The sequence below is a fragment of the Cololabis saira genome, chromosome 23, assembly GCF_033807715.1.
Source record: "Cololabis saira isolate AMF1-May2022 chromosome 23, fColSai1.1, whole genome shotgun sequence".
NCBI classification, from domain to species: Eukaryota; Metazoa; Chordata; class Actinopteri; order Beloniformes; family Belonidae; genus Cololabis; species Cololabis saira.
In genome coordinates, this window is record NC_084609.1 from 23,481,378 (window position 1) to 23,507,959 (window position 26,582).

At 40.5% G+C, this 26,582-nt stretch overlaps 1 protein-coding gene across 3 annotated transcripts in view; it reads right to left on the minus strand.

Annotated features, from left to right (window-relative positions):
* LOC133423944 (chemokine-like protein TAFA-5) overlaps positions 1 to 26,582 on the minus strand; it is a 195,744-nt gene that overhangs the window by 112,083 nt on the left and 57,079 nt on the right. The window contains exon 1 of one of the 3 annotated variants that reach the window (XM_061714292.1): positions 23,857 to 24,401. The exons of the other annotated variants lie outside the window; for them this stretch is intronic. Within the exon in view, the coding sequence (XP_061570276.1) occupies positions 23,857 to 23,947 (91 nt within the window). The 5' untranslated portion in view covers positions 23,948 to 24,401. Of the gene's footprint in view, positions 1 to 23,856; positions 24,402 to 26,582 lie in introns of those variants that run through there. 3 annotated transcript variants of the gene reach the window in all.

The following is a 26,582-nucleotide window of genomic DNA, read 5'->3' on the forward strand; positions in this document are numbered from 1 at the left end:
TTTGTCACTGTCTCTTCTTTGTTTGAAGCATGAATTAACATCCAATTCACCATGAGCACACATTATTCTGAGTTTTAGTATTTCAATGTGTTTTTCTACAATCTAAAAAAAAACAGCAATTAAGTTCAACTCATAAATGATGAAAATGGACTTGCATGTTCTCCAGAGGCTTGAAGAAAAAATGGTAAACGGTTAAATATTATAATATTCAAATTAATAAAATCTTATTGCAAAAGATCGTGTTATCAAATCCCTGCAATGAAGCGGGCAGAGGAAAATACCTCTAGTAGAAATAAATTTTAAGGGTTTTCCCCAAAAACATAACATGTCAGTGTCATAATTCCTCATAAATCGTCAAGATGAAAAATGAGTGTGTAGCGCATAATGGTTTTAATGGTAAAGACTAAGGTAAAATTATAGTGCATGACACAGACATCTCTCAGTGTGCTAAATGAGGTCATTAATAAAGGAATTCCCACACAGCCCATTTTCTTTTTTTCCTTTTATGAAAGTGGGTTACAAAAATCTTCAAGGAGCAGCTTCTTTGTTCAGCTAGCTTTTAATTGCCAGGTGCACAAAAGGATGGTCATTTATTCAGACTGTAAGTGTTCATTGTGTTGTTTTATTAAAAAGGGAAAAAAAGTTCAATGTTAAAAAGAGATCAGAGTCTGTTTTTTTTTATATTAGCAAACTAGTTAAAACATCTCGCCAGGATACACATTTCCCACCAACATTCCTACAAATAACAAAGCCATGAAGATAAAGGTTAAAAAGTGAAGTATTTCTTCAAGTAAGGTTTTGAATGTCAATGTGATGTGTCATATCTAAATGTCATTTGAATGTCTCTCCGTGCTTTGACTGAACTCATGGTATATGTGTGGCAAACACTTGTAACTGGAAAAAATTAAGAAAAAAAAACTAAAAACAACAGAAGTGCTTCGTTTATGTGACAACAGAACATTACACCTTCCGTTTTCTGCAGCTGCCATCAATCTGCTATCAAGTTATTCATATGACGAATAACTGAGGTGAATAAATAAAAGGCCGAAAAACAAACTCATTTTCTTTTCCCGGCGCAGCATTTTCCATTCTCTAATTTCCATTGGAATAAGAGCGGGGCTCTTAACCCACGTTATTTTTGATAACGTTAGAATACAAATGCAGAACAGTGGCAACAAAAGCGTGGAGAATAGAAAGTAGATGTGAATTTCTGTAGCGAAACAATGTTCAATAAAAATGTAAGTTCCCACTAAGGGCCATTACTTTCACCTGGGGCCTGTACTACGAAGCGGGATTTGGGGTTAGCGAGGTAACTTCAGGTTTAACCCTGGGTTTTCAGGACTACGACGGTGGTTCACTTCTTAGCGGGGCACATCGCCATGGTAACTTATGCTGAACCGCTAACCTGCTCCGGAGCAGGTTATGTTCGAGATACAGATCGCCGGGTGTAAAAGCACCGCCCACTGACCAATCAGCTCTCTTGGAAAATGACATGCCCTTTCGAAGAGAATCCAGTGGAGCTTAGTGCGCGGATCGTGAGAGGATCCCTCCGAAGAGAACGCGTATTCAGGGACCACCAAAACCCCTTTGCTTTCCCTGATGAGTACCTGTATGAACGATCCAAAAAAAAAGGAAAAAAAGAAAAAAAAGGTGGAGGAGAAAATAAAAAATAAATCAATCAATGAATAAATAAAACAAATCATCACCCAAAATCCCATGTACAGTCAATCCAAAACTAATACCAATTAAATAAATAAATCAAGAAGAAATGAAAAAGAAGATGCATTTGTAAGGGGATAGCAAAAAAGGGATTTTCAATTTCGTCCCTCGAACATTCTGAGAAGTCACTTTAAAATACTAAATACCCCCCTCCTGAAAAAATAAAAAATTAAATTAAATAAATAAAAAAACCCAATTCTTTGGTACAGCATCAGCACAAGTTATCGGTCAACAACAATAGTTATAGAACCAATATATACAGACTGTCTCAGAAAATTAGAATATTGTGATTTTCTGTAATGCAAACACAAAAACAAAAAAAATGTCATACATTCTGGATTCATTACAAATCAACTGAAATGTTGCAAGCCTTTTATTATTTTAATATTGCTGATCATGGTTTACAGTTTAAGATTAAGATTCCCAGAATATTCAAATATATGTTTATATCCCTATGAATTTACGCATTTATACAGTCAGCGATCTTTTGCCAGCTGTCTTTCCTGCATTTTGCAGCTGCAACTGTGTTGCTTTTTGCCTGTATTATATGCCTATACTCATCATATTTCCGTAAAATTATTGTTTGCTCTTCGCTACTGAAATAAGCGGCTCTGACAGCGGACTTCTCCATGCTTGCGATTGGTCCTGCGCTGAAAACACCGCCCCTTTTATGTGCACGCGCTCATATCCAGATTGGAGAAAGCTGGGTCGATATACCGAGTTGATAACCACCGTCGTGTGACCGCTTAGCGTGATTGCAATTGTCCCGCTTAGTGAATCTGGATAAGGAAAAGATATCCTGGATATGTTGAACTTGCTTCGTAGTACAGGCCCCTGGTGAAACACATTAAGTTTACAGTTGTTTTGGTTGAAAGGAAAAGCAGCATTATTGCATCTCTAATTTGCATGGAAATATGTCATTTATTGTTCCACAACCCTGATATATGTGCGCCATTTCTGGAAAATAAACCTATCAAAACATCTTACTTTGCTCATTTTTCATTTTCAACAAGGAGCCCCTGGATATTTTTTTTTAATTGTATTTATTTATTTATTTTAAGAGAAAATAAGGGAGAGAGAAGAAAATCATTTGGGACCTACCTCCACAAAGTCCTCTGCATAGTTACAGGGAAACTTATACAGGCATAATTCTTCTTCTGCGAGACATGCAAATGCGTCATCTCTTCTAAAAATCCCCACCCATTGCCACAAACTGCAGAGAAAACAAGCACATAAAACGGCAAACTGGGTCTTATATTTCACTGTTGTTGAGGGAGAAGCTGTTTGGCCAGACATTTGCTCATGAATATTTAGGTGATGCTCTTATGAATATGCATTAGGATGCCAGAGCAGCACTATCAGCACACAGATTTATGAGTTAGAGTTGGAGGTAATGATAAGGGAGGAGATAACCTGGCTTCTTGTGTAGGGAAGACTGCAAGGAGCAAAACAGAAAGAAATACATCAAAGTACAGGGACGTAAATACAATTTAATGAGACTTTGTCAGTTAAAACTTATGAGCTGAGAAAACTATAATACAGCTCAGAGATTCATGCAAAATACACACTTTAAATCTGTGAGTCATGCCGTGAGTAACACTGGAGGTTGGTAGCCTGACCAGTCATGCCTTGTTCACTTCATAAAAATTCTTTAATTCACTAAAATGGATCATCACGGCCATTTCCGCTGGTACAGAAAGTACCAAACCAATTGTGGCGGGCATGGGTTTATGTGATAACTCATTGAGCACCATCCAGGAACCTTCATTCGAAACAGCCCAGAAGGCTGCAGAAATGCTAGTAACACCTTTTGATCAACACGTTTTTAATGCAAAATCAACAACAGCTGACCACTGCACACCGTTGTAGATGTATTTACTTAATACTGGTCTCCCTACGGCAAAGGCTGTATCTTTTCTGCATATGTTGGTACTGACCCCAGCAAATCAAAGTCAGATCCAGAGGAATTAGTCTGGATTCCAACATTAAAATACTCAACAAAATAATATAGAGCACTTTAAACTAGGGAAAAAAAGGAACTGCAAACAAAGCGGAACTATCACAAGAAAATAATGTGAATTTCTGTCATTTTCAGACCGAGAAAGTGACTTCAAGCTCTCCTGTGCCACCTGAGGTACACTGACAAAGAGTGATTGTCTTTTTTCTTTTTTTTTTTTTTAATGTGCAGTACAGTTCCTGCATAAGCATATCATTTGTGCATATGTGGTGCCTCTTAAAGTATGTCAACAGTGATAACGCACCGTACTGCTGAACCCCACGGCTGCAGAGATATCGCTATCTGCCGCCTCCGGTGCTGCAACACCAGGAAAAGGAAGAAAAGACTGCATACAGGGAAATACTGAAACCGTTTGGAATATTCCCTGCAGGAAGACTGTGGCGATTGGGCAACATGCAAGAACCTCCAGGAGACAATTTAACTTTAAGAAGAATGTTTTTTTGTGTGCATATTCTTGGGGTAGTGAAAGCAGATACTGGAAAACATATTAAAAGCATTACAGCCGAGCTTCGGTGAGTCGCTAAAATGGGCAAAATGCTAATTTTACAAGCATTTGTGTGAGAAGTATTTGGCAACATCACAACGTTTCTGGCTTAATATTAACTTGTACCATGCTTAATAATGAGGTTGTGCATTTGGACACCCTTCATAGGACCCCAATCAAAATCTGTGCAAAATATGTGACAGAGCTAATTAAATTTTACCATGTCTAAGAAGCAAAGCTTCACTTCTCATGCATGTGAGTCACTGTGGAATTATTTCCATTAGCTTGTGGAATCTTGTTAGAGGCAGTTGATGTGACTTCCCTCAGAAAAATACCAGGCCCCGATCTGTTTTAAGAACTCTGTTGAAACATGGCAGCACTGTGAAATAATGTCAACGACTGAAGCGCAGCTAGGAATTTGCATTAGCACAACAGCGATTCAGACGGGGTTTCTGAATTGCTATTTCTTTATTACTGATGTGTTTCGTCCTCTTTTTCATTCACGTCTTGTGTCTGGTAGATACTATGTTGCAGGAATGTCCAACACATTAGTCATTAAAAACTCACAAGAGCCAACACAAACTCAACAATGATGTAGATCCAGCTACTTTAAATATTCGTTGGGGTTCCTTTAAAGTTTGTTTCAAAGGCCCCCAAAAAATACTCTTATCACCTACTCATACTAAACACAGAGGCGCACACGAAAGACTCCATGTGTTATTTCAACAATCCTAAAATCTTTGCTTTTCTGGGTTGCTAATGATGCTCAGCCAGCTATGCTATGCTACAGATGAAAACTGATTTTGCAAAAATGTTGGGAACAATTGCAAAATCAAGAGTTTGTGAAAACTACCTGGATGTTGTGCTACACTCAGTAAAACCTCCTGGGTGAAGGGGGGCATGAGTGCCCTCATGCAGATCTGTGTTTGAAATCAACTTGAGCCCAAGCTTAAGTCCTTTTTATCTCAGGGTCCAGATACAGTCCGTTTCTGCCAGTTGATGTCATTACTACTCATAGGGCCCGATTTACTAAGATCCTAAATAAAGAGTACTAAATTGCGTGTGCACTGAAAAAGTTTGCGCGTGCTGTTGTTGTGTGTTTTGCGGGTGATCAACTAAGATTGCGTGCGCAATTGATAACAGGTGCAAACAGCAGTATTTAAATGAGGTGTTGCGTGTCTTACGGTTTGCGGCGCAAACTTTGCGCCATGGAGAGTCTGGATGGAAAGCAGGATATAGTCGCAAGCGCAAAATGAAATTTGACGAGTTGGAGTTATAGAGATATTAGTGGAAGAGGCAAATTGTTGTGCCGTATTCAGCACCCCTGCCGTGAAAAGCACCCCCTCGTATATTCAATGATAAGTAGACCAAGAAAAAAAACAACACACTGACACTTCAATATATTTATATATACACATACACACTCACACAAACACATACTTAGGAGTTTATATTATATATATTTAGAAATATTATGGAAGACAACACAGTAAGCAGGCTATTAATTAATGACATCAATAACCATTTACCCGATTATTTTTTTTTTACCCGAATCCATGAGCGCATTTAAACATGAATCATTAACACAAAACTGGACGCTAAACAGAACATGGACAACAGAACATGAACAGAACACGGAATGAGAATATCATTTTTGTCAGACGAGGGGGTGCTTTTCACGGCAGGGGTGCTGAATACGGCACAACACCGGGGTATGACTGCAGAAGAAGTACAGGCGCACAATAAGAAACACTTTTTTCTCCATGAAAACACGTGATTTATTTATTATCACAAATAAAAAAATGAATATGCCTCCTGTGGCAACCTTTTGATGAATAATACTCGATTTAACATTCAAATAAAATATTTTTCCTTTTGCATGTGGAGATTAGCACCTTCCTTTCGAACGTATTAAATACAGACGCAATCACAATCCCCGCAATTACTTTCAGGCTTGGTAAATCTCATTGCGCGTGGTAAATGGACCAATTTGCATCTTTCCCTCCCAGTATTTAGCGATTTCTGGTGGGTACGCCCCATATTTATTATTCATCAGGGCAAAAGTACTAAATGAACAGCGTGTGCTATTTTGCGCATTTGAGAGACGCAGTCCTCTTTGCACGCTGTTAGTAGATCAGCTGGCACATTGGTTTGCGGGTGCTGTCAAGTTTGCACACGTTTTTACACACGCAAACCTTTAGTAAATCGGGCCCATAATGCACAGCAAAATAAACAACAATAACAAGCTATTAGTTTAAGAATTTTCTCTCAAACTAAAGAACCCAAACAGATGGTTTTCAAAACCGCAAACTACACTGCTAGTGTATACTGATTTTGCCAAACTGCAGCACAAAGTATGCAGTATGCAATAGTTATACAATCTGTAGTATGCCAGGAACATTTTTAGTGAGCAGCTGACCAGTCAACCTTGCATACTGAATCCCATAATCCGGCTACCGTTTGTGATGCAGCATTGCTGTTTTGTTCACTTAACAATCACCAGACCAGTATGCACTACAGTACATACTATCTACTAAAGTACTGTATAAGTGCAGTGCAAAGTGTACAGTTTCAAAAAGCTTGAGTCTGTTAAATATTTCATCTATGAACATTGTGTTAATGTCAACCTAATAAGCTACATAAGCCATAACAGTCTGTTTTAAGCTAATAAATAAATGTATGGGCTTCATTTCGAAGTACTAGTCTCTGTGTTAACTGGTTTTTGCCAGCAGCCAGTTGCAGAGCTCTCACTTGCTGTTGTCACCTGCAGTAATCTTTCAGTTCATTGTAGCTGTGGGTGAAGGGCCAACGGTGCGCTGGAAGCTTCAGCTGCGTGCACAATTTCACTTGAGTGACAAGTTGGCAAACAAACTCCTTTACAATCGCATTCATCCCAAGGAAACATGTCTTTTTTTCTTTCTGTTGCACACATTACCGACACGCTCCCTCTTGTGCTCCTCTCGAAGCCCCACTACCTCTACCCCTGGAAAACAAAGCTTCAAACATTTTTTGTAATCTTCTAACAAAGCACCAGAGTCTATAAGATAGTAGCCATAGGAAAAAACAAACACTCAAAGTGCAACGAGGCGCCTTTTTGTTGGCTAAGACCCGAGGCCCGGTTGGAAGCTTGTCCTAAATTTTATCTAAGATTGTTTGTAACTTGGAATTGAAGTTGTGTTTTATGAGCAAAAATAAAGTTTTTGGCCTCACAAACCACAAGCCTTACCTAAAGACAATCCTTTGTGTTCTGTAATTACCTTCTGTCGATCACTAGCACCCCAGAAAAAACAGACGATTAAAAGACTCACTCTAACTTTTTGTTCTCTGTAGACAGTATGAACCCAAGATATTGCATGTTTTCTTGTGGGTTTTTTTCTTTTGCCACAGTAAAACCTTTACCAATTTCAAATGTTGCTATTCATCCCCACAACACTGACAAACCCTTCTGGCATTGAGTATTGAGCAGTTCTGTTGTTATTTTGTCCAGTTCTTACATTAAAGACAGCTTAAGGTGTGCAACAGCAGATTTGATCTCCAGTCTCACCACATGCTCAAGTATTTTTTTTGGCAAGATGATGAACCTACACACTGCCCTTGATTTAATGAATTTTGTGGGCTGGTTAGGTTCAAATACAAGCTTGTGGCCAAAATGAGCAAAAAGCAGGGCCGGGTTGCAGGTAAGGTAGCAGGATTTCATGAAATGTTCTCAGTGGATCAATCTCGCCTTTGTTCAGGGAACATTTCACTGGAAGGAGGAGGAATGGATTTGGTGAAACGTCATTAAAAACAAAACACAGGCTGTAAGAAGTTCAAGATGAAAAGAACGTGTCTTGTACTGTAGTACAGAAAGCTCACACACTCGAAAATCCACAATCTCAGAATGGTGAAGGAGCTGTGCTGCACGTGTCCTCCACTGAGATAAACATTATTAGAACTCTGAATCGATCTGAGAAGGGCGTCTAACGTAATACAGGTTCAAGGAGTCTCAGAACTAGCAGCCTTAGAAGGAGCACGGCTCAGAATAGCGAGATAGAGTCTTTTATTTGCTATTTTATTCACTGGAACAGATTTTCTCGTGTATTTCTTATGATTTACACCTAAAATATTGCTTGAAATGTTTACGAAAAATGCCATTGATTATACAGTTTGGAAATCTATCGATTTCTTTTACTCTTTTGTCTTCTGTTAACAAAAACTTTAATCAGGGATTCCAACGTTTTGCTTTCTTATTGCTGATTTCGAGGCCACACAAGGTTCCACACAATAAATCACTTAGTTGCTTTGCTTAATTATGGTGTAAATCAGCTTGCTGCACAGAAAAAAAAGAATATCATTTGATCCAACAGAACCATCCTGTACCAATGACTAAGCTTAAATACAGTACATGGTAGCAAGAAAACAACTTCCAAGGCAGCGGTTAAACGCGTGTCCCAAACTCACAGCGAGAGCTCAGCAGCACTGATGCTCTTCAAAGGTAACAAAGTCTTTGTGCCACTCACAAATGTACTCCTTTGTAATTGACTCCGGCAAGAATGTACTAAATAATACTGCTGCTTCCTTTGAGAGGAGGAGGTGCCAGAAAAGAGATAGAAGAAGAAAAAGGAAGCTGCTGCACATCACAGCAAAAGGTGACATATCGTTGCTGCTTTGGGACCGAGAGAGCGCTCTGCCTCTTTTACGCTCCTCTTGCAGGAATTCAGCACAATGACGTCCACTTTTTCTTCTTTTTTTTCCTTTTTCCAATGCAAGTTCATCTCAACCTGAATTCTTATTCTACCCCCTGCTTTTGGTCCTGCAGAGTAAACAGTGCTGCTTGCTACAGCGACTGGATTCTTTATAGTAGAAGAGAGGAAAATGGAGTTGCTGGAAAAAGTCAAGTGTGCAGAGGAAGTTCTTCTTCTGTGAAGATGTGCTTGCTTCTTTCTTTGTATGTGTGAATGCATGTCCACATTGTATGGACATTAGTAATAAAGCCCAGGGCTAGAGCTGGAGCAGGGACAGTCAATGTCCTTTAATGGAGACGATGTGCTCGCTGCAGCACAGCATAAATGATCAATTATTCATCGGCTACAACACCCGAGGTATCACCAGACCACTGCTATTATTACCAGATGCCCATCAGCTGTCCGTAATAGAACTAAAACATTTGGAAGAAAGAATAAAAAAAGTTTTCTGTGAAACTGGACAGATTGATCGGTGTTTAGGGTGAAAAGCTGTAGACAGAGCAGGTGTTGATAGACTCAGATGTTGCAGTTTACTGCTCCCTAAGCTCTCACATTCTTCTTGTCTCCTCATTTTATCCATCCCTGCAGTTTCCAGCCTCCTCTCCCACTCCGTCCACTCCCAACTGTCGTCTTTTTTTATATAGTCAGCTGTATCCACTCTGAGCCCCTCTTTTCTTTCATTCATCTCTCCCTCCGTCCCCATGGCCACCCTTTCCTTGCTCTCACCATCCTTATTTCAGTCTCCATCTCCGGTAGAGGAGCTGCCAGAGCAGTGCAATTGACATTCAGGCTCTGTCACAGTCAATGCAGAGCCATGTTAACAGAATAAGAGTAGAAACATCCTTATCTGGATTACCACGGTAACCACAGCCCGTGTGGGAGGGGGATTCAGCTTCACTCTTATTTTTTTGTTTTTACTTCATTATTGCTTATGTGTTGCTTTCCCTCTTGATTCTCTCATCGTCCTCCCCCTGCTGTCTGTGCTAATTATTGACAGGCTTCATTGCAGGTTTCTAAGCACACACACACACTTGCACACACACACAGTCAACAGGAATGTGCACTCTGAGCGTTGTTTCTTATTGCACACAACGACTTATAACAATACGTACACACCAGAAAGCCAGAGAAGAACACCTGCCTGCTTACATTTGCACAAGAAGATACATGCACGGACATAATGCAACATTGTACGGCCCCCTGGTACAGCTATCCCACATCTGCCACACTTACTCCATCCATCCACACACACACACACACTCACTCACACACACACACACACACGCTACAGCTTCTCTTGTGTCTCCTCTCAGTTCCACAGGGCTACACTACACGACACATGTACTTGCGCAGCAACATTGTCGGGCTATTTTGAGGATGGTGAGTAAGTGCGCTGAGCTCTCAAGTCAAGCTCCTGCATTCCTGAGCACTGTGGAAGTGAGACAGGGAGTTGAACAGGAATTCTTCAAGGAATTTGTATTTGGTTTTAGAACAAAACATACTGTATAAAGAAAGGGGACATATTCTGAAACAAAACTTCACTTGCACACACGCACGCACACAAACACACATACACGGTTAACTGCTTCTGCATGGCCAATAAAGATCCTAAGTTCATTTTTTTAAATATATTTAATATACAGTAAAATTCATATGTATTGCAGTTTGTGCATCCAGGAAAATCTGACCAAACTATTAGAGCGAACAAGAGTCTCGGGGATCTTTTCTGTGTGTGCGTAAGCAAGCACAACACTTAATGAACAATAAACAACTTTAGGATAAAGGTTCATGTCAAACATAATCCAGAGGTTGAAGCTAAACGGATCTGCTGTGACTGGACAGAGGAAGTTTGTGTGCAGCTATGATATTTAGGTCTGTTGGTATATGTTAAAAAAAAAACACTCAAAGTCCAAATATTTTACACGAGTTCAGCAAATCAAATGCAGCAAGCTGTCAAATCACACAATCAAATAAAAATGTTCATCCCTCAAAAAAGGGGTTTAACAGAACTATAGTTTATCTGCAAGTCACAAAAATCATATTTAAGCATTTTATGAATAACAAAGATATACATCTATTCAACTTTTAGTGTGTGAGGACAAGATTATATAGTTTATAGATTGATGAAAACCAAAAAAAAGTTAGGGCTATATTTCCATCACTGTCATTTATGGCTAAAAAAGCAGCATTTTTGTTGTTTGGAGATGTTGTTTTTATAGTAATTGATGCCGAACAGCAGCTTTAATCATCTATGATTTGGTTTTAACCTTAGCGCTGCTAGCGTCTGCTTCGGATAATCTGATTTCAGGTACGCTGCAATGCTGGCCTTTCAGGTTGTGTTAAAAATAGCCGTCCTCTCTCCTCATCTTTAACCAAAGCAGCTAAATGATTTTATTTTACATTCATTCTGATCTAATCTATTCAAACAATCTCCTTTGAAGCGTCTCCACTGAAACAACAGCCGACACGAGTGCTAAGGTCCAAGTCGAAGGATGAAATGATCTCCTTCAGCCGCGCCGCGCCGGAGGAGCTGCAGCGCTGCCGGCAGACTTCTGCAGCACTTCCTGTTTTTAAATGGTGATGTGAGAAAAGATCACTGCTTCAATCTGATACTATCATAGCAGAAGCTGTCTGCTGCTAAGCTCAGCTTCAAGGCCATCCCACAGCACTGGCAGCATCAGTACAACAAAAAATTCCTGTAAAATATGAATAACTATGCACCGTTACATCTTCATTTACATCTCAGAGGTCAAGATAGTGCTTAGTGATAAGAGGCTAAAGTGATGAAAGCTAGCTCTTGTCTACATCAACTGTCAATCAAAAGGTCACACCCTAATTATACAGACATTTGTTGCCTCAAATAATTTTACCTAATGTGATTAAATATGAATAAATAAATAAAAAGTCACCTCCCAGTACAGTTGTCATAATGTGGTAGCTAAGATACCAAAACCATTGATGGACCAGACTGAAAATATGTTGGTTTAGCTGCAACGTTAGACATTTGAACAAAGGGGTGTTCAAATGTGGATGTTCATTCACTTTGGAGAAAGCTCCTAGTGGTCAGCCGAGGTACTGCAATTTTACTTCCTTCTGGTTTGGATTCGACATGAAAGAAGGAACGTTGCCGTTCGACTACGACACAAGATGATTCTGTCACATAAGTCTAAGATTTGAATAGTACTGTGACATCACGGACCCAAAAGAGAGCAGAATCATCAAAGCCACCCCATCTTTATCTCCACCCTGACTTCACTCCCTCAACTGAGCTGCCTTAAAAAAAAGTTAAGACATTTGATAAAGACCTCAGGAGACTGTGTCAGCTTGAAAAACAAAACCGTGAAAATAACAAATCTCACTTTTAATATTGTAGGAAAAAAAACTTCATGTGCTTTCATTAACACTCTTCATTTTTGACACTTCTTTTAAAACCTCACAAACAGTGGATTTCTTTTGATTTGAAATTTTCAAGTGTAGGTCTTTTTTCTTCTTTGTACTCATGTTAAGATTTTAAGGCATTGCACTCACATTAAGCTCTTAAGCCACCGACATAATGATGTATTAGCACATTAATGTAAGTGCAGCTTTTTGAATAGCAATGTGATAAAAAAATGTTTAAACTAAAGAAAAAAAGAAACATGCACAACAAATGTTAGAACACCAAAATTAGTAATAAAATGGACTACTGACATCAGTAAACCGTAAGCACACAAATTCTCCAACTCCAAACTCTCACTGGCTAGAACCTTAGCAAATAGCAATATGTTTGGTGTTTTGCTCCTTCTCATTAATATCATCTTGTTGTAGCTGTAATGGGTTCTCCTCTTGCACGTCATCATAAACCCAACATTTTCTTACATCAGATCGACAGAACCCACCTTTGAAACAAAGCAAAGGTGGACTTTAAAAAATAACAACATTCTTCTCATTAGAAAAACATATGTTAGCCTCACTTAGCATGGTACCTTCACAGCAACTATGGTCCAAATTACGGGGGACCATGATTCACTCTATGTGAGCTGGTAATATAAGAAATGAAGCTTGAGCACCAACAAGTTTGGACAGTTTTAAAACCAGACATGACCCACTAGCAAATGAAAAATACAAAAAACTAAAACGCCACTTTTTGATACAGATGCCTCACTTTTTCATGGTGTTGCACTCATTTATTTGCCTTAACTTTTCGACTAGCTTATGAATAAACTTGAGGTGGTGAAAAGATAAAACCAATGGTAACATGACAAGGCAAGACACGTTTATTTCGTAAAGAAGACGCTTCAAAGTAGCTACAACTGGCAACCGACTGCGATACATTGTTAGCAAACAACAGGCAGAAGCATTTTATTAACCTGTTGCACGCTAGTTGTTTCAGGGGAGCGGTAAGATAAAATGTCCACTAAAAGCAACAATTCATGTTAATGCTTGTTTTCCTCAGGGTTTTTAGAGTAAAAATGTACATTCATATTAGCATTCATGATGGTTGAAGATTTGAATCAGCTGAGCGACGTAGCATCTTTGGTCAACCAGTGTCTTGGGACTGTGAGAGGATAGGGGAGAGCTTGCTTTTCGAAATGTGTATATCATATCAAAGCTTATCAATAAACCACAAGCGACCACGAAGCAAAAGCACAGTCTCACAGTCACTTCTTATTCTTCATGTGTCTTCTGCACTTCACATAATGGCAGCTTAATAGCGGTGGTTAATGCTCACTGGGGAAGGATGGCTCCATCTGTATGTCTCAAGATTGTAAATGTTCTTCACATATTGGCTTCAGTTTCATCATCTTTGCACCTCAAAGTCAATTCACAAGAAACTCCCCAATTTTACATGACATACAGTAGTCTAAATTACTGCCACTTGAATTCACAACACCAGCAAACCGAATGGCATTCAGTGGAAAACTAGCTTAACTTTATCTTACTAAAGACTATTCATGGGCTGTTAAAAGTGGCACTTTCATTAAGGGACTTAGATGCTCCACTTTGTTAGACTTTGCAACAATCAGCAAGGTTATTCAAGATATTTTCAGCAACCGTTTTCCTGCTGGCAGTAATATCGACGTTAACATCCAACTTAAACACAAGCTGTGACCTTTTCCACTTCCGCTATTTTTTCCTCTTATGCTTGCAACGCTGACAGCGATAAGCATCTCAAATGCTGATTAACTCTTGTCCCGGGCGGAATTTTTTAGACAGCGACAAATTCTCAGTCATCATCTAAATGATGAAGGAGACGACTAAATCAGCTCCGGATAATCCTAAGTAGCGGGCTTGAACCAAATCAAATTTCTTTCTCTCGCTCCCTCTCATTAGCACTGGTGGAGGTTACTGGCACTGCCAATCTGCGTCTGCCGTTACCTGAGTTGCCATGGTAACCAACCCCCAAAATATTTTATTTCAAGCAACCCATTGAATACAGCCTGTGACTCTGTCTCAGTCTCAATCTCTCCCATGTTTCCTTCCTGTCCATCCTTAGCATTTCCGTAATTTTCTTCTCTGCGTCGTATCGGTGTGCTTCTTTCCACCTCATTAGCCGTCACCGTGTGTCCATGTTCAGCCACTGGGTGAGTTCATTTGTAGCTACAACCAGAGGAAATGGTGCTTTAGGCTCTTCCACCAGGCTGTTATCTGTACTCATGGCTGTGGCAGCGTGTCTGTCGCACACAAGAAAGTGCAGCTTTGGCATGCGGGGTGTGTGTTCACACGCATGTGTGTGCCACACAGGCGGCCGTGTGTGTAACTGTTTGTGCCAATTATTTCATTACCAGGCTGACAGATTTCTTTTTCCACTAATACTGCCCCCTCCTGTAGCCGCAGGCGGCAGCAGCAACCCCAACGGTCGTACGTGTGCACGCACACATGCACGCACACACAAACACACACACACATATGTAAGCTAGCTCACTGCAACCAGTTCAAGTCCATCAATTAAGGAGGCAATTTGCTCAAGTGGTTCATCCTGGGCCAAAAGGCATGTGGGTAGAAGTGCTCCGCTTACCTATCAGACATTATTAAGGCTGAGATATCACTGGTTTTACTTCTGCTTCCGTGCGTGAGCGAGAGATTATGTCAAGTGTTCAGCTGATAAATGGAATACACTGTATCTGTCAATGTGTGGCAGCCAAATGACAGATGATGCTAAAATTTTGCAGATGTGATGTGCATGCACATGTTTTATGTCACGTTATCAAGCTGCTGGCACAGAGACGACGAAGCAGATGCTTCATCTGTTCGCGCACACATATCCATCAGTGACAAGACTGCTTTAGTGATCCCTCCAAGTGTGTGTATTGTCATCTTGGCTTCATCGTGGACTGTGCACGGCCTGCAGAGGGATATTTCATCATCTCTGGAGTCCCCCAAGAACATACTGCACTGTATTGTACTGTATGTGTGTTTGAGTGTGTGCCGAAGTGACCCCTAGTAGCTATGTATGCATATGTAGACACAGCCGCCTCTGTGGATGCTGAAGGGTGACGTGTTTGGAATATATGATCATACTTCCTGCGAACACTCACACAGTCTGTTTGATCAATTAGACTTGGAATGTACTACAGCAAACATAAGACGGTGCATATGGTCTGTCAAGCCCGGCTGTATATTTGTGATAGTGTGCCTAGGCTTGTATTTGTCACCACACCCTTGCAAGTTAATACGCAGACATCCATGCCCTCAGTGTTTTATCTGCAGGCAGGGCCTGTGTGTTTTCATGCCAGCCTTGTCATCCAGAGGTGCTCTGAGGCACACAGGGAACCTCACACAGGAGATATGTCATGCCACCAGTACGTACACATCAGTGTTTCCCCTCCTCGCCATTTGATGAAGGCAAGGGCATTCTTTTTTTTTCCTGCATCCCACAAGTCCTCTTTCCTTTCTCACCCAATGTAGTCTTATCCTTGGGCTTATGTAGCACAGGATATGATCTAATTTATTGTCTGTTCAGCAAGACAAACGTGCAAACCTAGCATATTTCATTTGCTGAACATATCATTATTAAAATATGATTCTCTCCCGCCTCTTTTAGTGTTTCAGGTTATGTGGGGAAATGCTGTCTGGGGTACATCTGATTCATGCCCTCGCCGTAAATTTCTGGGTGATAATAACCTCTGAAATATAAAATACCTGACTACGTGCTCACTCTGTGCGGGGAGTGGAGCAGAGCAAAGAAGGTGTTGTGAAAGGAAAAGGATGAGTGATAAAGTAAAGCACATCAACGCATACCAAATAGAGAAAAATATGCATTACTTAGATGGTAGAACAGTACATTTGGAAACATTGTTACCCTTCTACACCCTTATTTGAGCTGAAACAGACACACACAACCTTAGGGTGCTTTAGTACCTCTGGCAGTGAATGTATCATGCCTTGTAAATTATGTTGTCTGTAGTGTTTATTACTTTTAGGAGAAGAATGTGGCTTTAAAACCACCAGCAGCAGCACTGAAAGAGTTTGGTTTTAACAGTCCCTGCAGGTACAATAATGAAGTTTCTCGCTCCCATGTGGAACGGACCATAATGATTATGATGAGGCAGATTTTTTTTTTCCCCTTCCCTCCTGTTCTATCGGCAGAGCTGTAAACATAAGCATAAAACTACAAGTAGCAACAGTGTAACTAATAAAAAGGGCTTTGAACAGGAAAAGAGAGGTTGTTGCATTCGGAACAGGTGAGCAACAACCCAGCCAGCAAAGACCATTTGAGTGCCATATTTGAGCCATTACTTCAGTTTCAAGTGAAAATGTAAAAACTGTTCAGGTTCTGTTTTCCTCGGCTGTGCATAATTCACAATATTTCTCTCAGACTTAAATTTACTGCGTGATGCAAAACCCTTCTCATCAATCTGGGAGCGAAAACAGATTTGTTGTCTGCATTCAAAATACTTTTCAATTTCAAAAGACAAAGAAACTTCCAACGAGTAAACAAGTTAAAACATGCAATCATTTGAATAATGTTATCCCGACAACCCGTCGAAATACAATTTGATGCTGTAATGCTTGCCAGCGACATCAATTATGTCAATGACAATGGCCACGCGAGCTGCAAACCTGATGAGCTATCTCCCTTTGTGGCATGACTAACACCCATGTCAGCACCTTTTTCCCGCCACACGCTTTAATGGCATTAGAAGATAAATGAGTGGCACCGCTTGTTATGACCCATAACGATACGCCTTGTCCCTTACAGTGAGCCAAACCCATTTTCTTCCACTGCGTTAGACTGGGAATAGGAATTGGAGCCCCACAAGCAATCTATTCAAGGCCACGATAAGCTAAGAGGATGTGACGTGCCAATGTTTTTTAGTGATTTTCATTATGTGTCATTCTATTCTAATTCATTTTCAATTGGACCATAAGAGCTGTCGCCATCCGCAGTGCAAAACGTAGGAATGAACGAAAGAGGATCTTGTTTAGCTGGAAGACATCCCGAGAAAGAAAATAATGATCTTTATGAAATTGCTTTAGACACAATCTGACAGGCGAGACAAAGGACGAGGCTGGCCTTGTTCAAATCGATAAAGCCTCCATTAGTTTTCTAAAGAGTAACATGCAATTTGTTGCGGTGGAGCACCGTAGCATTGGTAATATTCTGCCCCTTTGACACAAAAAGCTAATGCACTATAGCCAACCTTATGTCAAATTAAACCTACACTTCTGTCAAGATGGAAATGGAAAAAAGGGTTCGAACACACCAGATCCATAAAGCATGACCGAGCCTGTTATCACAGACACCACATTGGAGTCGCAACGGCCTCCAGGGCCAAGCTTTTGTGAGAGCAGAGAACCCTTGTTTCTAGAGCCATTCAAATGACTGTGATCTCATGCACACAGAAGATCAGTCTTCCTAAGTAGCTATTGATCAGCTAGATGAACAGAGACGCGGCGATTGATTGAACGATAGGGTAACCTCATCTCTACCTTTTGACGCAGCATGAAACTGCAAATTGAAGCTGCAGAAGGGTAAACACACTTCCCACTTGTTATTTCCTCAAGAATGTGTGCAAGCATTACACTCAAGCGCCCTGGTGGTCAGGGAATCAATAACTAAGAGATTTAGACTATGAATGAAACGGACAGGGGGTCCGGCTCAGCTCCCTTAAATCAGCACTCTTTGAGCTTGTATATCTTCATGAATCCACGATAAGCTTAAGGTTGGATCATCCAAAGGGGTGGGGCTTCTCTTTGAGAGATACTCATGATGGACATGTTGCCGGTGCTGCAAGAAATGCGCCCAGTGGAATCCGCCCCTCCATGAAGGAAAATGCTGATCTGAGAAGATCTTTCTCCCACCAGCTGACAAGCAGATAGACAAATGGCTGTGCTAGTCTCGAACCTCTCAAACTAACAGCCCTCTTCTTTTTTGACAAACTCCCCTGTGGGTCCCAACAGTCTTCCCCCTTTCCCTTTATTCAGTAAATGTGTGCGTGCCCACATGACTAATTCATACAGCAGTGCTCTATCAGAGCGCAGTGACCAGAACACATACCCTGGCCACTGGGTGAAGTTTTAATTAAAGATACAGCTGCAATCACTAAAAACCCTCCAATACTTCATTCTTCGTGCAGGTCCCAACGCTTCCCGTCTGAGAAGAGCACAATCTAACAATCTGAGCTACAATTAACTGCATGTGCTACACATTTTATCACCTACATCTGTATCGCATTAATGCGCCTGAGGATGTTGGATGTGGCGTTGCTTGTCCTTGCTGATTCAAGATTTTACAGTGTAGTTTAAATCTGTGTCTTCAAGCTTGGATTGGCAGGGCCCTGGGGAGTTTCACAGGGCACTTTCATGGGTGTAAGGGAGGGAATGAAGTGTGTAAGGGCCATGTCTTCCTGACATCACTATTTCCAAAAGGCCATCGAGTCTCTCCAGTAAAAAGTTGGGGCCCATTGAGCATCCTCACAGCCAGCTTTTCATTAGAACTTCATCTACTGCCATTTCCCCTTTTATTGTCCCACATCACTGCCAAAACCTAATCAATAGGACTTTAGGAAAACTGGGTGCAATAGTGCACACTTTTTACGGCCCCACAATCAATACGAACTGTGGGAAAAAAAAAAAAAAAAAAAAAAAAAGCGCTGTGAGCAAATATTGAAGACTTCCCGCACACAGACAGGAGCGCAGATTACAAGAGCTCCAGGACATGGGGCGCAAGGGGGTCGTTCGGCCCAGCCTCAGATTACCATGAAAAACTGCCACAAGTTACTGCTGCAACTGTGATTGATTCATCAAAGTGATTTAATTAACAAACCCTTTAACTAATGAATCAATTAAGCAATTGATTAATGGGCATCGCCCTTATGGATTACAGCTGATACAGACCATTAAAGATAAATTGTGCTCAATTTAAAGCAGTTTACAGCAGATTACATGCCGGGGAATGCTTACCTGTGTGTACGATTGCTGTGAGGGATTTGAATTCACAGAGGATTTGCCAAGTAAAACACGGCAACTGTGACAATGCTTCTGTATGCTAAAGGAGTATTACTGCAGCATTAAATACATGCACATTATCTCACTTGAGCCTAAAGCAGCGCTTGAGGGCTAAGTTCCCGAAAATCCCTCCTTTCTGCATATAAATAATATATGCTTCAAGAGGAAGAAATACTTAATGACTACACCTCTGCCACAATATCTCAAGTCAGAGCTCATGCTGCATTTCACTTTCGTCTCCACTATGATTAAACAATCCCGTTTCCGATGCAGTTGATGGCTTGAAACAACCACGCCTTACAAAGACTTGCCTGAAGCATATTCATTCTGCGACTGAATTAATATTTAAATGGAAATAGAAGACATGACATTTGCAGACGGCGTCACGAAGCTGAATAAGTGTTCAGAAATCTCTATGACTAAAAATAACATGACCACACAAAATAGTAAAAGGAAAAGAGCAACAACCATTAATACAGTCAGCACTTGTTTAGCAGATGTGAACCCTGCTGCAAAGCATCCGCCGTTTGACAAATCTAGGGCAAGGGATCAGTCATGCAATGAATTTTCTTTTTTGTATGTCTGCATGAATCTGCTCTCTCATTGGCAGGCAGTGGGGTCACAACCTGAAGGTTACAATCCAGCTAGTCTGCATTTGAGGCTTTCAACAGAAGGCAGCAAGCTTTTTGTTGCCCATGTTCTCAACTGAGGAATGAAATTAAGCACAACTTCACATGGGCCTCGTAAAGCAGCCTAATCAGAGTGCTTTGACTGTATTTGCTTCTTTTTTTCATGTCTTAAACTGTTTTTTTAACACAAGGATAAACAGTCAATGCCAACTTCTGCTTGGGAGTGCAGACAGGAAATGCCCTCATTTTTAAACTCACTTTCTCCATGGGCCACGCACATACATGACACCTAGCGTTTACCACTCCTTGACCCAAATCTGCCTGAGGCAGCAGCTCTGAGCCAAAGAAGCTCGTTTGAATCCACAGCCTTTTAAAGAGCATCTCTAGAACTTAACTTCATTGAGAGATAAATGAAAACTGATTTAACTTGCTGGGTGTCAGGTGCAGTGTGTACACACATATCTTTGTCACTTTGGCCCACTTTGGCTCAGCTTGTACTTGTACCTGGAGATCAATAACTGCAGTTGTTAGACTGCAGGTCTGTTTGGTGGAGGTGGAGGATGCAAATTGGCTGTCTTTTCAACCCTACTACTTCAAATACTAAAAATTCCAATGTAATTTGCAAAATAGGCAAAGAACAACAGAATCTTGAGTCAGAAAGGCCATATCGCTTTCCTTTTTCCAGCAAATAATGCAGGTCACAAACCATTCAAAAACATCTTGTGGGTGTTACTGAATCAATCTGGCTACTATCCAAAACAAGAAATAACAGTAACAATTCCCATTTGACCCAAAAACTCAAAATATTAGTGTTGTTATTAAAAAAAAAGACTAAAACACTGTGGTGTTTTAGTTTTTTATTTGCTGATCTCCACTGAGTGAACACCTGCCCAACTTCCTGTTTTAACTTATTCACTATTATTCTCCATCTTCACCCGTCCTGCTTCTTTTGAAAATGAGGACTCTTTTTCTTCATCAAGCTACAGTTTGCACAGCAACTTGCCTTTCAACATATGCCATATCAGCTACTTTGGGAACGTTACCAATGGCTACAAGATAAATGAATGCTTTGGTTTTGCAGTGATGCCGTATGATCTTTGGGTTGCAAACAAACCAAGCCTTTTTTTTTTTTGCTCTGCAGATTATTTGTCAAGTTGCAGAAAGAAATGCATTGACATTCTTATAAAGACTTGCACTTTCTGCAGGTCTTTTTGTATAACATAAGGAATGTTAATGCAAATGGTGTCATTGTCCTACAGACTTTACTCTATCTAGCACAATCAACATTTAATTCAGGGCGATCAATTAAAAGGAAGAAAAAACTTTTTATCTGTTCATTCACAAGTAATTTATTTATTCTTTGGTTCAAAATCACTGTGGCTATTCAACTATAGCTATTTAATCTTTCCTAGTGCAAAACTTGACAACACAGCGAGAATTTAAGTGGTACTTTAACAGCACTTCTATTTTTATCTGGAGATTTAACCCCAAACATTAGCCCACAAATCATTCTACTTCAGTGAATAACATTTCTCATTGTTTCAATGACAAATGTGGATTTCTGTTGCAGGACCTATTCAATGAACCTGTCAGGTTTTCTATTGCCATGTGACAAATTTCTCGGCCAATGAAGAGCAAAATGGGATTTGCTCCATTGTGTGAATTATTGAAGTGGACATTGTTAGAAATTTATGGCACAAAATCCATCCACATTACCAGTATATAGAGTAGGAATGGGTTTCCAGTCCAAGTCCAGTCCTCTCAGTGCAGAACAACTTTTGTGTGATAATACAACAGAGTTGACGCAATGAGGTGCACAGCCTTGAAAAATACACTTGTGTTGTCAGGTTGTCTCAACAGGATGACACAGGGGAGACATTTAGTTTCCTCGTGAGCATCCCCATTACCAAAATCCCCATCCCCAGATCCCTATTTCACAGGTAGTGCCACCTTTACTGGTATGAAAATAACTGTGCTGCTTTCAGATAACACACCGCCTCAATGAACATCTGTACACTCACCCACATGCATGAAGAACACAACGGTGACGATCAATCTGTGACATGGCAGAGGGGAAACTAAAAATACAATTGCTTACTACTTCTTTTTGTTCTAACTTGCACAGGAGATGGTAGCATCGGACAACCAAGATGATCCTGGAAAAATAATCCAGACGAGACTGAAAACGAGTCTGTTCTTTCAAGGCCTCATGGGAATTTTCTTTTTATTGTCCTCATCCCCAAAAGACTGTTACTAAAGCAGTCCCTTTAATTCATTTTTATCACTTTGTATTCTTAGTGCTTACAGCCAGCTCTGACCTTGCTCATTCTTGTAGATTAAAGTGAGCATATTCCCAGCCTTCCTTAGTGTGACTCCTCTCCATCTTTCTGCAGCAAATTAGCCTTACTACACACCATAACAATGTTAAACTGCATCTGTTTGCAACAGAGTGACAAGCAGCTTTCCCCCAAAGTTGAAATAAATTTGATGTTAAGTTGAAAAGCAAAGGAATGCAGGGTGATGGGGTGGGGGGGGGAAAAACTCAATGTAAAAGCACAACATGATACAGACAAACAACTCGGCATTCAAGGTCAAAAATATTGCCTTGCCAGTCAACAAGCTCAACAATGCTGATGGCCTGAATCTAATGAGAACCCCCTCCCATTAACACAGCCACGAGCAGCACTTTTTTTTTTGCACTGTTTCATAGCGACACCCTCCTCTTTATGACCTCTGTGGAGAAAAATACTACAGTAAATTAAAACTTCAGTGCAAGGCTTTGGGACATGTGCCACTTAAGGAAATCTGTGTTCTCCTTATTTTGGCATCTTAGCTGACTGACCAGTTCTTGTTTATTTTTGAGGTTAGGGTCTAATGACTCCTTGTTGTACTGATGGGCATCCTTTGCCAATGCTTGACCTGAATATCTCCCCAGGACTGCAGGCGGACAGAGGATGGCGAGCCATCCCAAGCCAAGCTTTTCAAACTCCACACAAAAGGACAGACTGCACACCCTGGGGCATGCATGTATCAAGGGAATATTAACTGCTTTTTTTCCCCCCTTCTTTTTCTTTTTAGCAAGCTTTCCACTTTCCATAGTGCAGTAATTCCCAGGGCAACACCATTTGACTTTCATAAGGAGTTTGAGCAGTAAATGTGCTCAACCTTTGCATGAAGATCCCCCCACTGATAGATGTGATTTGTATTTATTATGCTGCATTGTGCGTAGAATTAATGACTGGTTACGGGTATAATGTGCCCCACTGAAAACATCACTCAAGTTATGACTCATTAAACCACATGCCATTCACTGGTGAATGTCAGCAAATGACACTCCGTTCATTACCATCCCCAAAAGCTGGAGCAGCCCGCCATGGAGCAGCCATGTCTGCAGGCTGTGGAGCGCAGACAAGCACCGGAGCAACCCATCCAGGCTGGGGAGCTGAGTGAGTGATCATTGGGACTGAAATAAATCCCGACGTGGACACGAAAGGGTCAGCAAACACAAAAGAAGGTGAAAGGAGCAACATTTAAACCGCTTGACCTCAATGTTACCCTAAAGCAAGACTCTAGTGCCATCTATTGAAAACGTTTACGGAAGATCTGCATTAAAAAAAAAAAAAAAAAAACCTAAACAGTGAATATTGGGGGTACTTTGCCCCCCTACTGCAAGCTGGAACTGCAGTTCATTCTTGGTTTATTTGGAATTTTGATCAACCAGACAGATGACTTGTTGATGGAGAACCCTGGAGGTGATTGCGTCCTGCAGAAAACTTCATTCACTGCGTAAAAAGGGGGCAGTTGCGCACGGGTTTTTTTACAGGTACATCGGTGGATTTGTGAGGGATTTACCTTCTTTGAGCAGGCGGGAGTGAATGAGGAGGATGAGGAAGCAGCAGATGGCCGCTGCGGTCAGAGCCCAGGCCAGTCTGAGCAGCTGCATCCCGGGGCAGGAGGCTCCGTGCAGGCGCACCGAGACAGCCGTGCGGCGGAGGAGACGCACTCCAGCTCAGCTCACGGACAGACGCGGACTCGTTCCCTGCTGGAACTGAGCATTCATAGTGCTGAATGAAAAAAAAAAAAATCTCCGGTAATTAAAAAAAAAAGAGGTGAATATATAAGAAAAAAGGCTGAGAATCCGTAAGGCGCGCGGTTATTTCTTTCCCCCCCGTCGGTGCGTCAGTGTGGCTCCAAACCGAGTGGGCGATTAACTCCCAAACACCGTCTGAAGGGCTGGCATCTTTCCTTCTCTCCTCGTTCTGCTTTTTTTTTTTCCTTTTTTTTTCTTTTTTTTTAGTGGTCAGGTTTTACGCGCACGGCGGTCCACGGCGCTGCGGCCACAGCTGACTCTCCGCGGTTGTTACGCACGTCTCTCCCGCTGCTGAAGAGGCACAAGCACAAGCCTTGCAGCCCTTCTCTCTCTCCCGCAAGTTTTACCCTCCCTCCCTCCTTCTCTCCCTCTCTCTGTCTCTCTTTCTCTCGCTCTCTCTCTCTCTCTTTCTCTCTCCACCTCCCTCCCGGTTCCCTCCTGGATTCAGTCAGATGCAACTCTTGCCATTTACGCAGGAGAACGCGCAGATAGAGATTCATAAACTACACTGAAAAATTTAAATCTAAGTGCATGTAAATTTAACATATTTAAATCTGTCATATTAACAATTGAAAATGAAGTTTGTTGCTTTACATGAATACATCTAGTTTTGAACTTAATCTGCATTTGTTCAAAAAACAAGACATTGTGCATTGTTTTCCTTAACAAGCAGTAAATATTTAATCCCAGGCAATCTTTTTATTTACACACAAACAACAAGCAATGATCTTGTCGTATTTACCTTTCCTTTAACAATTTTAATCTATTGGGCAGATTGACCAACGTTTAGATGAAACATGCTTTCTTTGTAAAACACCACAGTAAAACATATCTTGCTTCTTATCTACTTAAAAAAATTAAAGCGACTTTTTCGCATGATATTTTTATGTAGATCAAGAAAGACTAGTCTTTGTATAAACTACTCGATTTTTAGTATGTACAAAATAATTTGCAAGTAACTTAGTGTTTTTTTATTTATTTATTTTTTCCTTTTTTTTCTTTTATGTCTTTTCCCTTTTTTCTTTTTTACCTTTTTTCTCTTTTTTTCTTTTTTCTTTTTTTTCCTTTTTCTTTTTTTTTCCTTTTTTCCTTTTTTTCTCTTTTTTTCTTTTTTTCTCTTTTTCTTTCTTTTTTTCTTTCTTTTTTTCTTAGTCAAATTAATTTTGATACATAAAGTAAACTTAACACAATTAAGTAGACTGTACTTGCAAAATGTATTTACATACAAAAAATTAATTTGCAAGTAAAGTCAACTTAATGTTTTTTTCTTTTTTCCTTTTTTTCTTTTTTTTCTTTTTTGTCTTTTCCCTTTTTTCTCTTTTTTCCTTGTTTTCTTTTTTTTCCTTTTTTTCTCTTTTTCTTTTTTTTCTTTTTCTTTTTTTTCTTAGTCAAATTAATTTTGATAAATAAAGTAAACTTAACACAATTAAGTAGACTGTACTTGCAAAATGTATTATTTACATATAGAAAATTAAGTAGTTTATACAAAGACTAGTCTTTCTTGATCTACATAATAATCTCATGCAAAAAGTTGACTTATTTTTTTTAAATAGATCAAGCACAATATTTGTATCAGTGTACAGTATGCGTCTCCGAGATAATCCCCACTTTTGTCAGATGCCTCTTGAAAACACACCGTCCAAAACACGTGTGATCGACGAAATCCCCCGACTGGGTGAAAGCTGGGGGTTGCACAGGGTCAGTACTTTATAGGCTTCCACCGGATGATGCAAAAAGGGAAGAAAAAGCAGGATCCAAACAAATCCACACACCATCTCTCATATTTATATCTCTCTGTATGATCCCCTCATAAGATCCTTTCCCCCCTCCTTCTGCTTAGCTCCGGGTTACGTCACAGCTTCCCCCAAATAATCTCCTCCCGGTATAAGGTATGAGCTGTTGGAAAATGATGCTGAGCCAAGCGTGGGCTGCAGGTGATCACCATATATGGCAAAGGAGTCGTTAAGTTGTTAAAGCCTTCTTTCTGCCGTTTAAAAAACTGCTGCTGCTGCATTTCATCCACGGGTGCTGGGTAAATGGAAAGGAAACTCTGCTCTTCCACATTAGTCAAGCCTCGAGGTTATTGGAACAAGCAGTGTGGCTTTGATTAGCCCAGCCTGAGGCTCTTTCCCAAGGAATACTCCACACACCCTGAAAGTCATTAGCCTAAAATCTAATTATATGATGAATATAAAGAATTGGTGCATATTCTTAAAAAGCCTCTGCTGCCCTGCTGGGACAGTGAATCAGGCTCCTGTAAGTTAAGGCAATGGACCAGGAAGAGAACCGGTGATACACATGCTGCTGGGATCCAAACACACTGATTCATCCCTACTGTTAGACCCTGGTTCCCCCAAGGTTAGACTGACAGAAAGCATGATGCTTGGAGATCATTCCTACAAGGTTATGCAAAAGTCTAACATTTCCTGTGATGCACCTGTAACGTTATTCTTACACAAGACTGTTCCCATAAAGTGATGGATCAGCA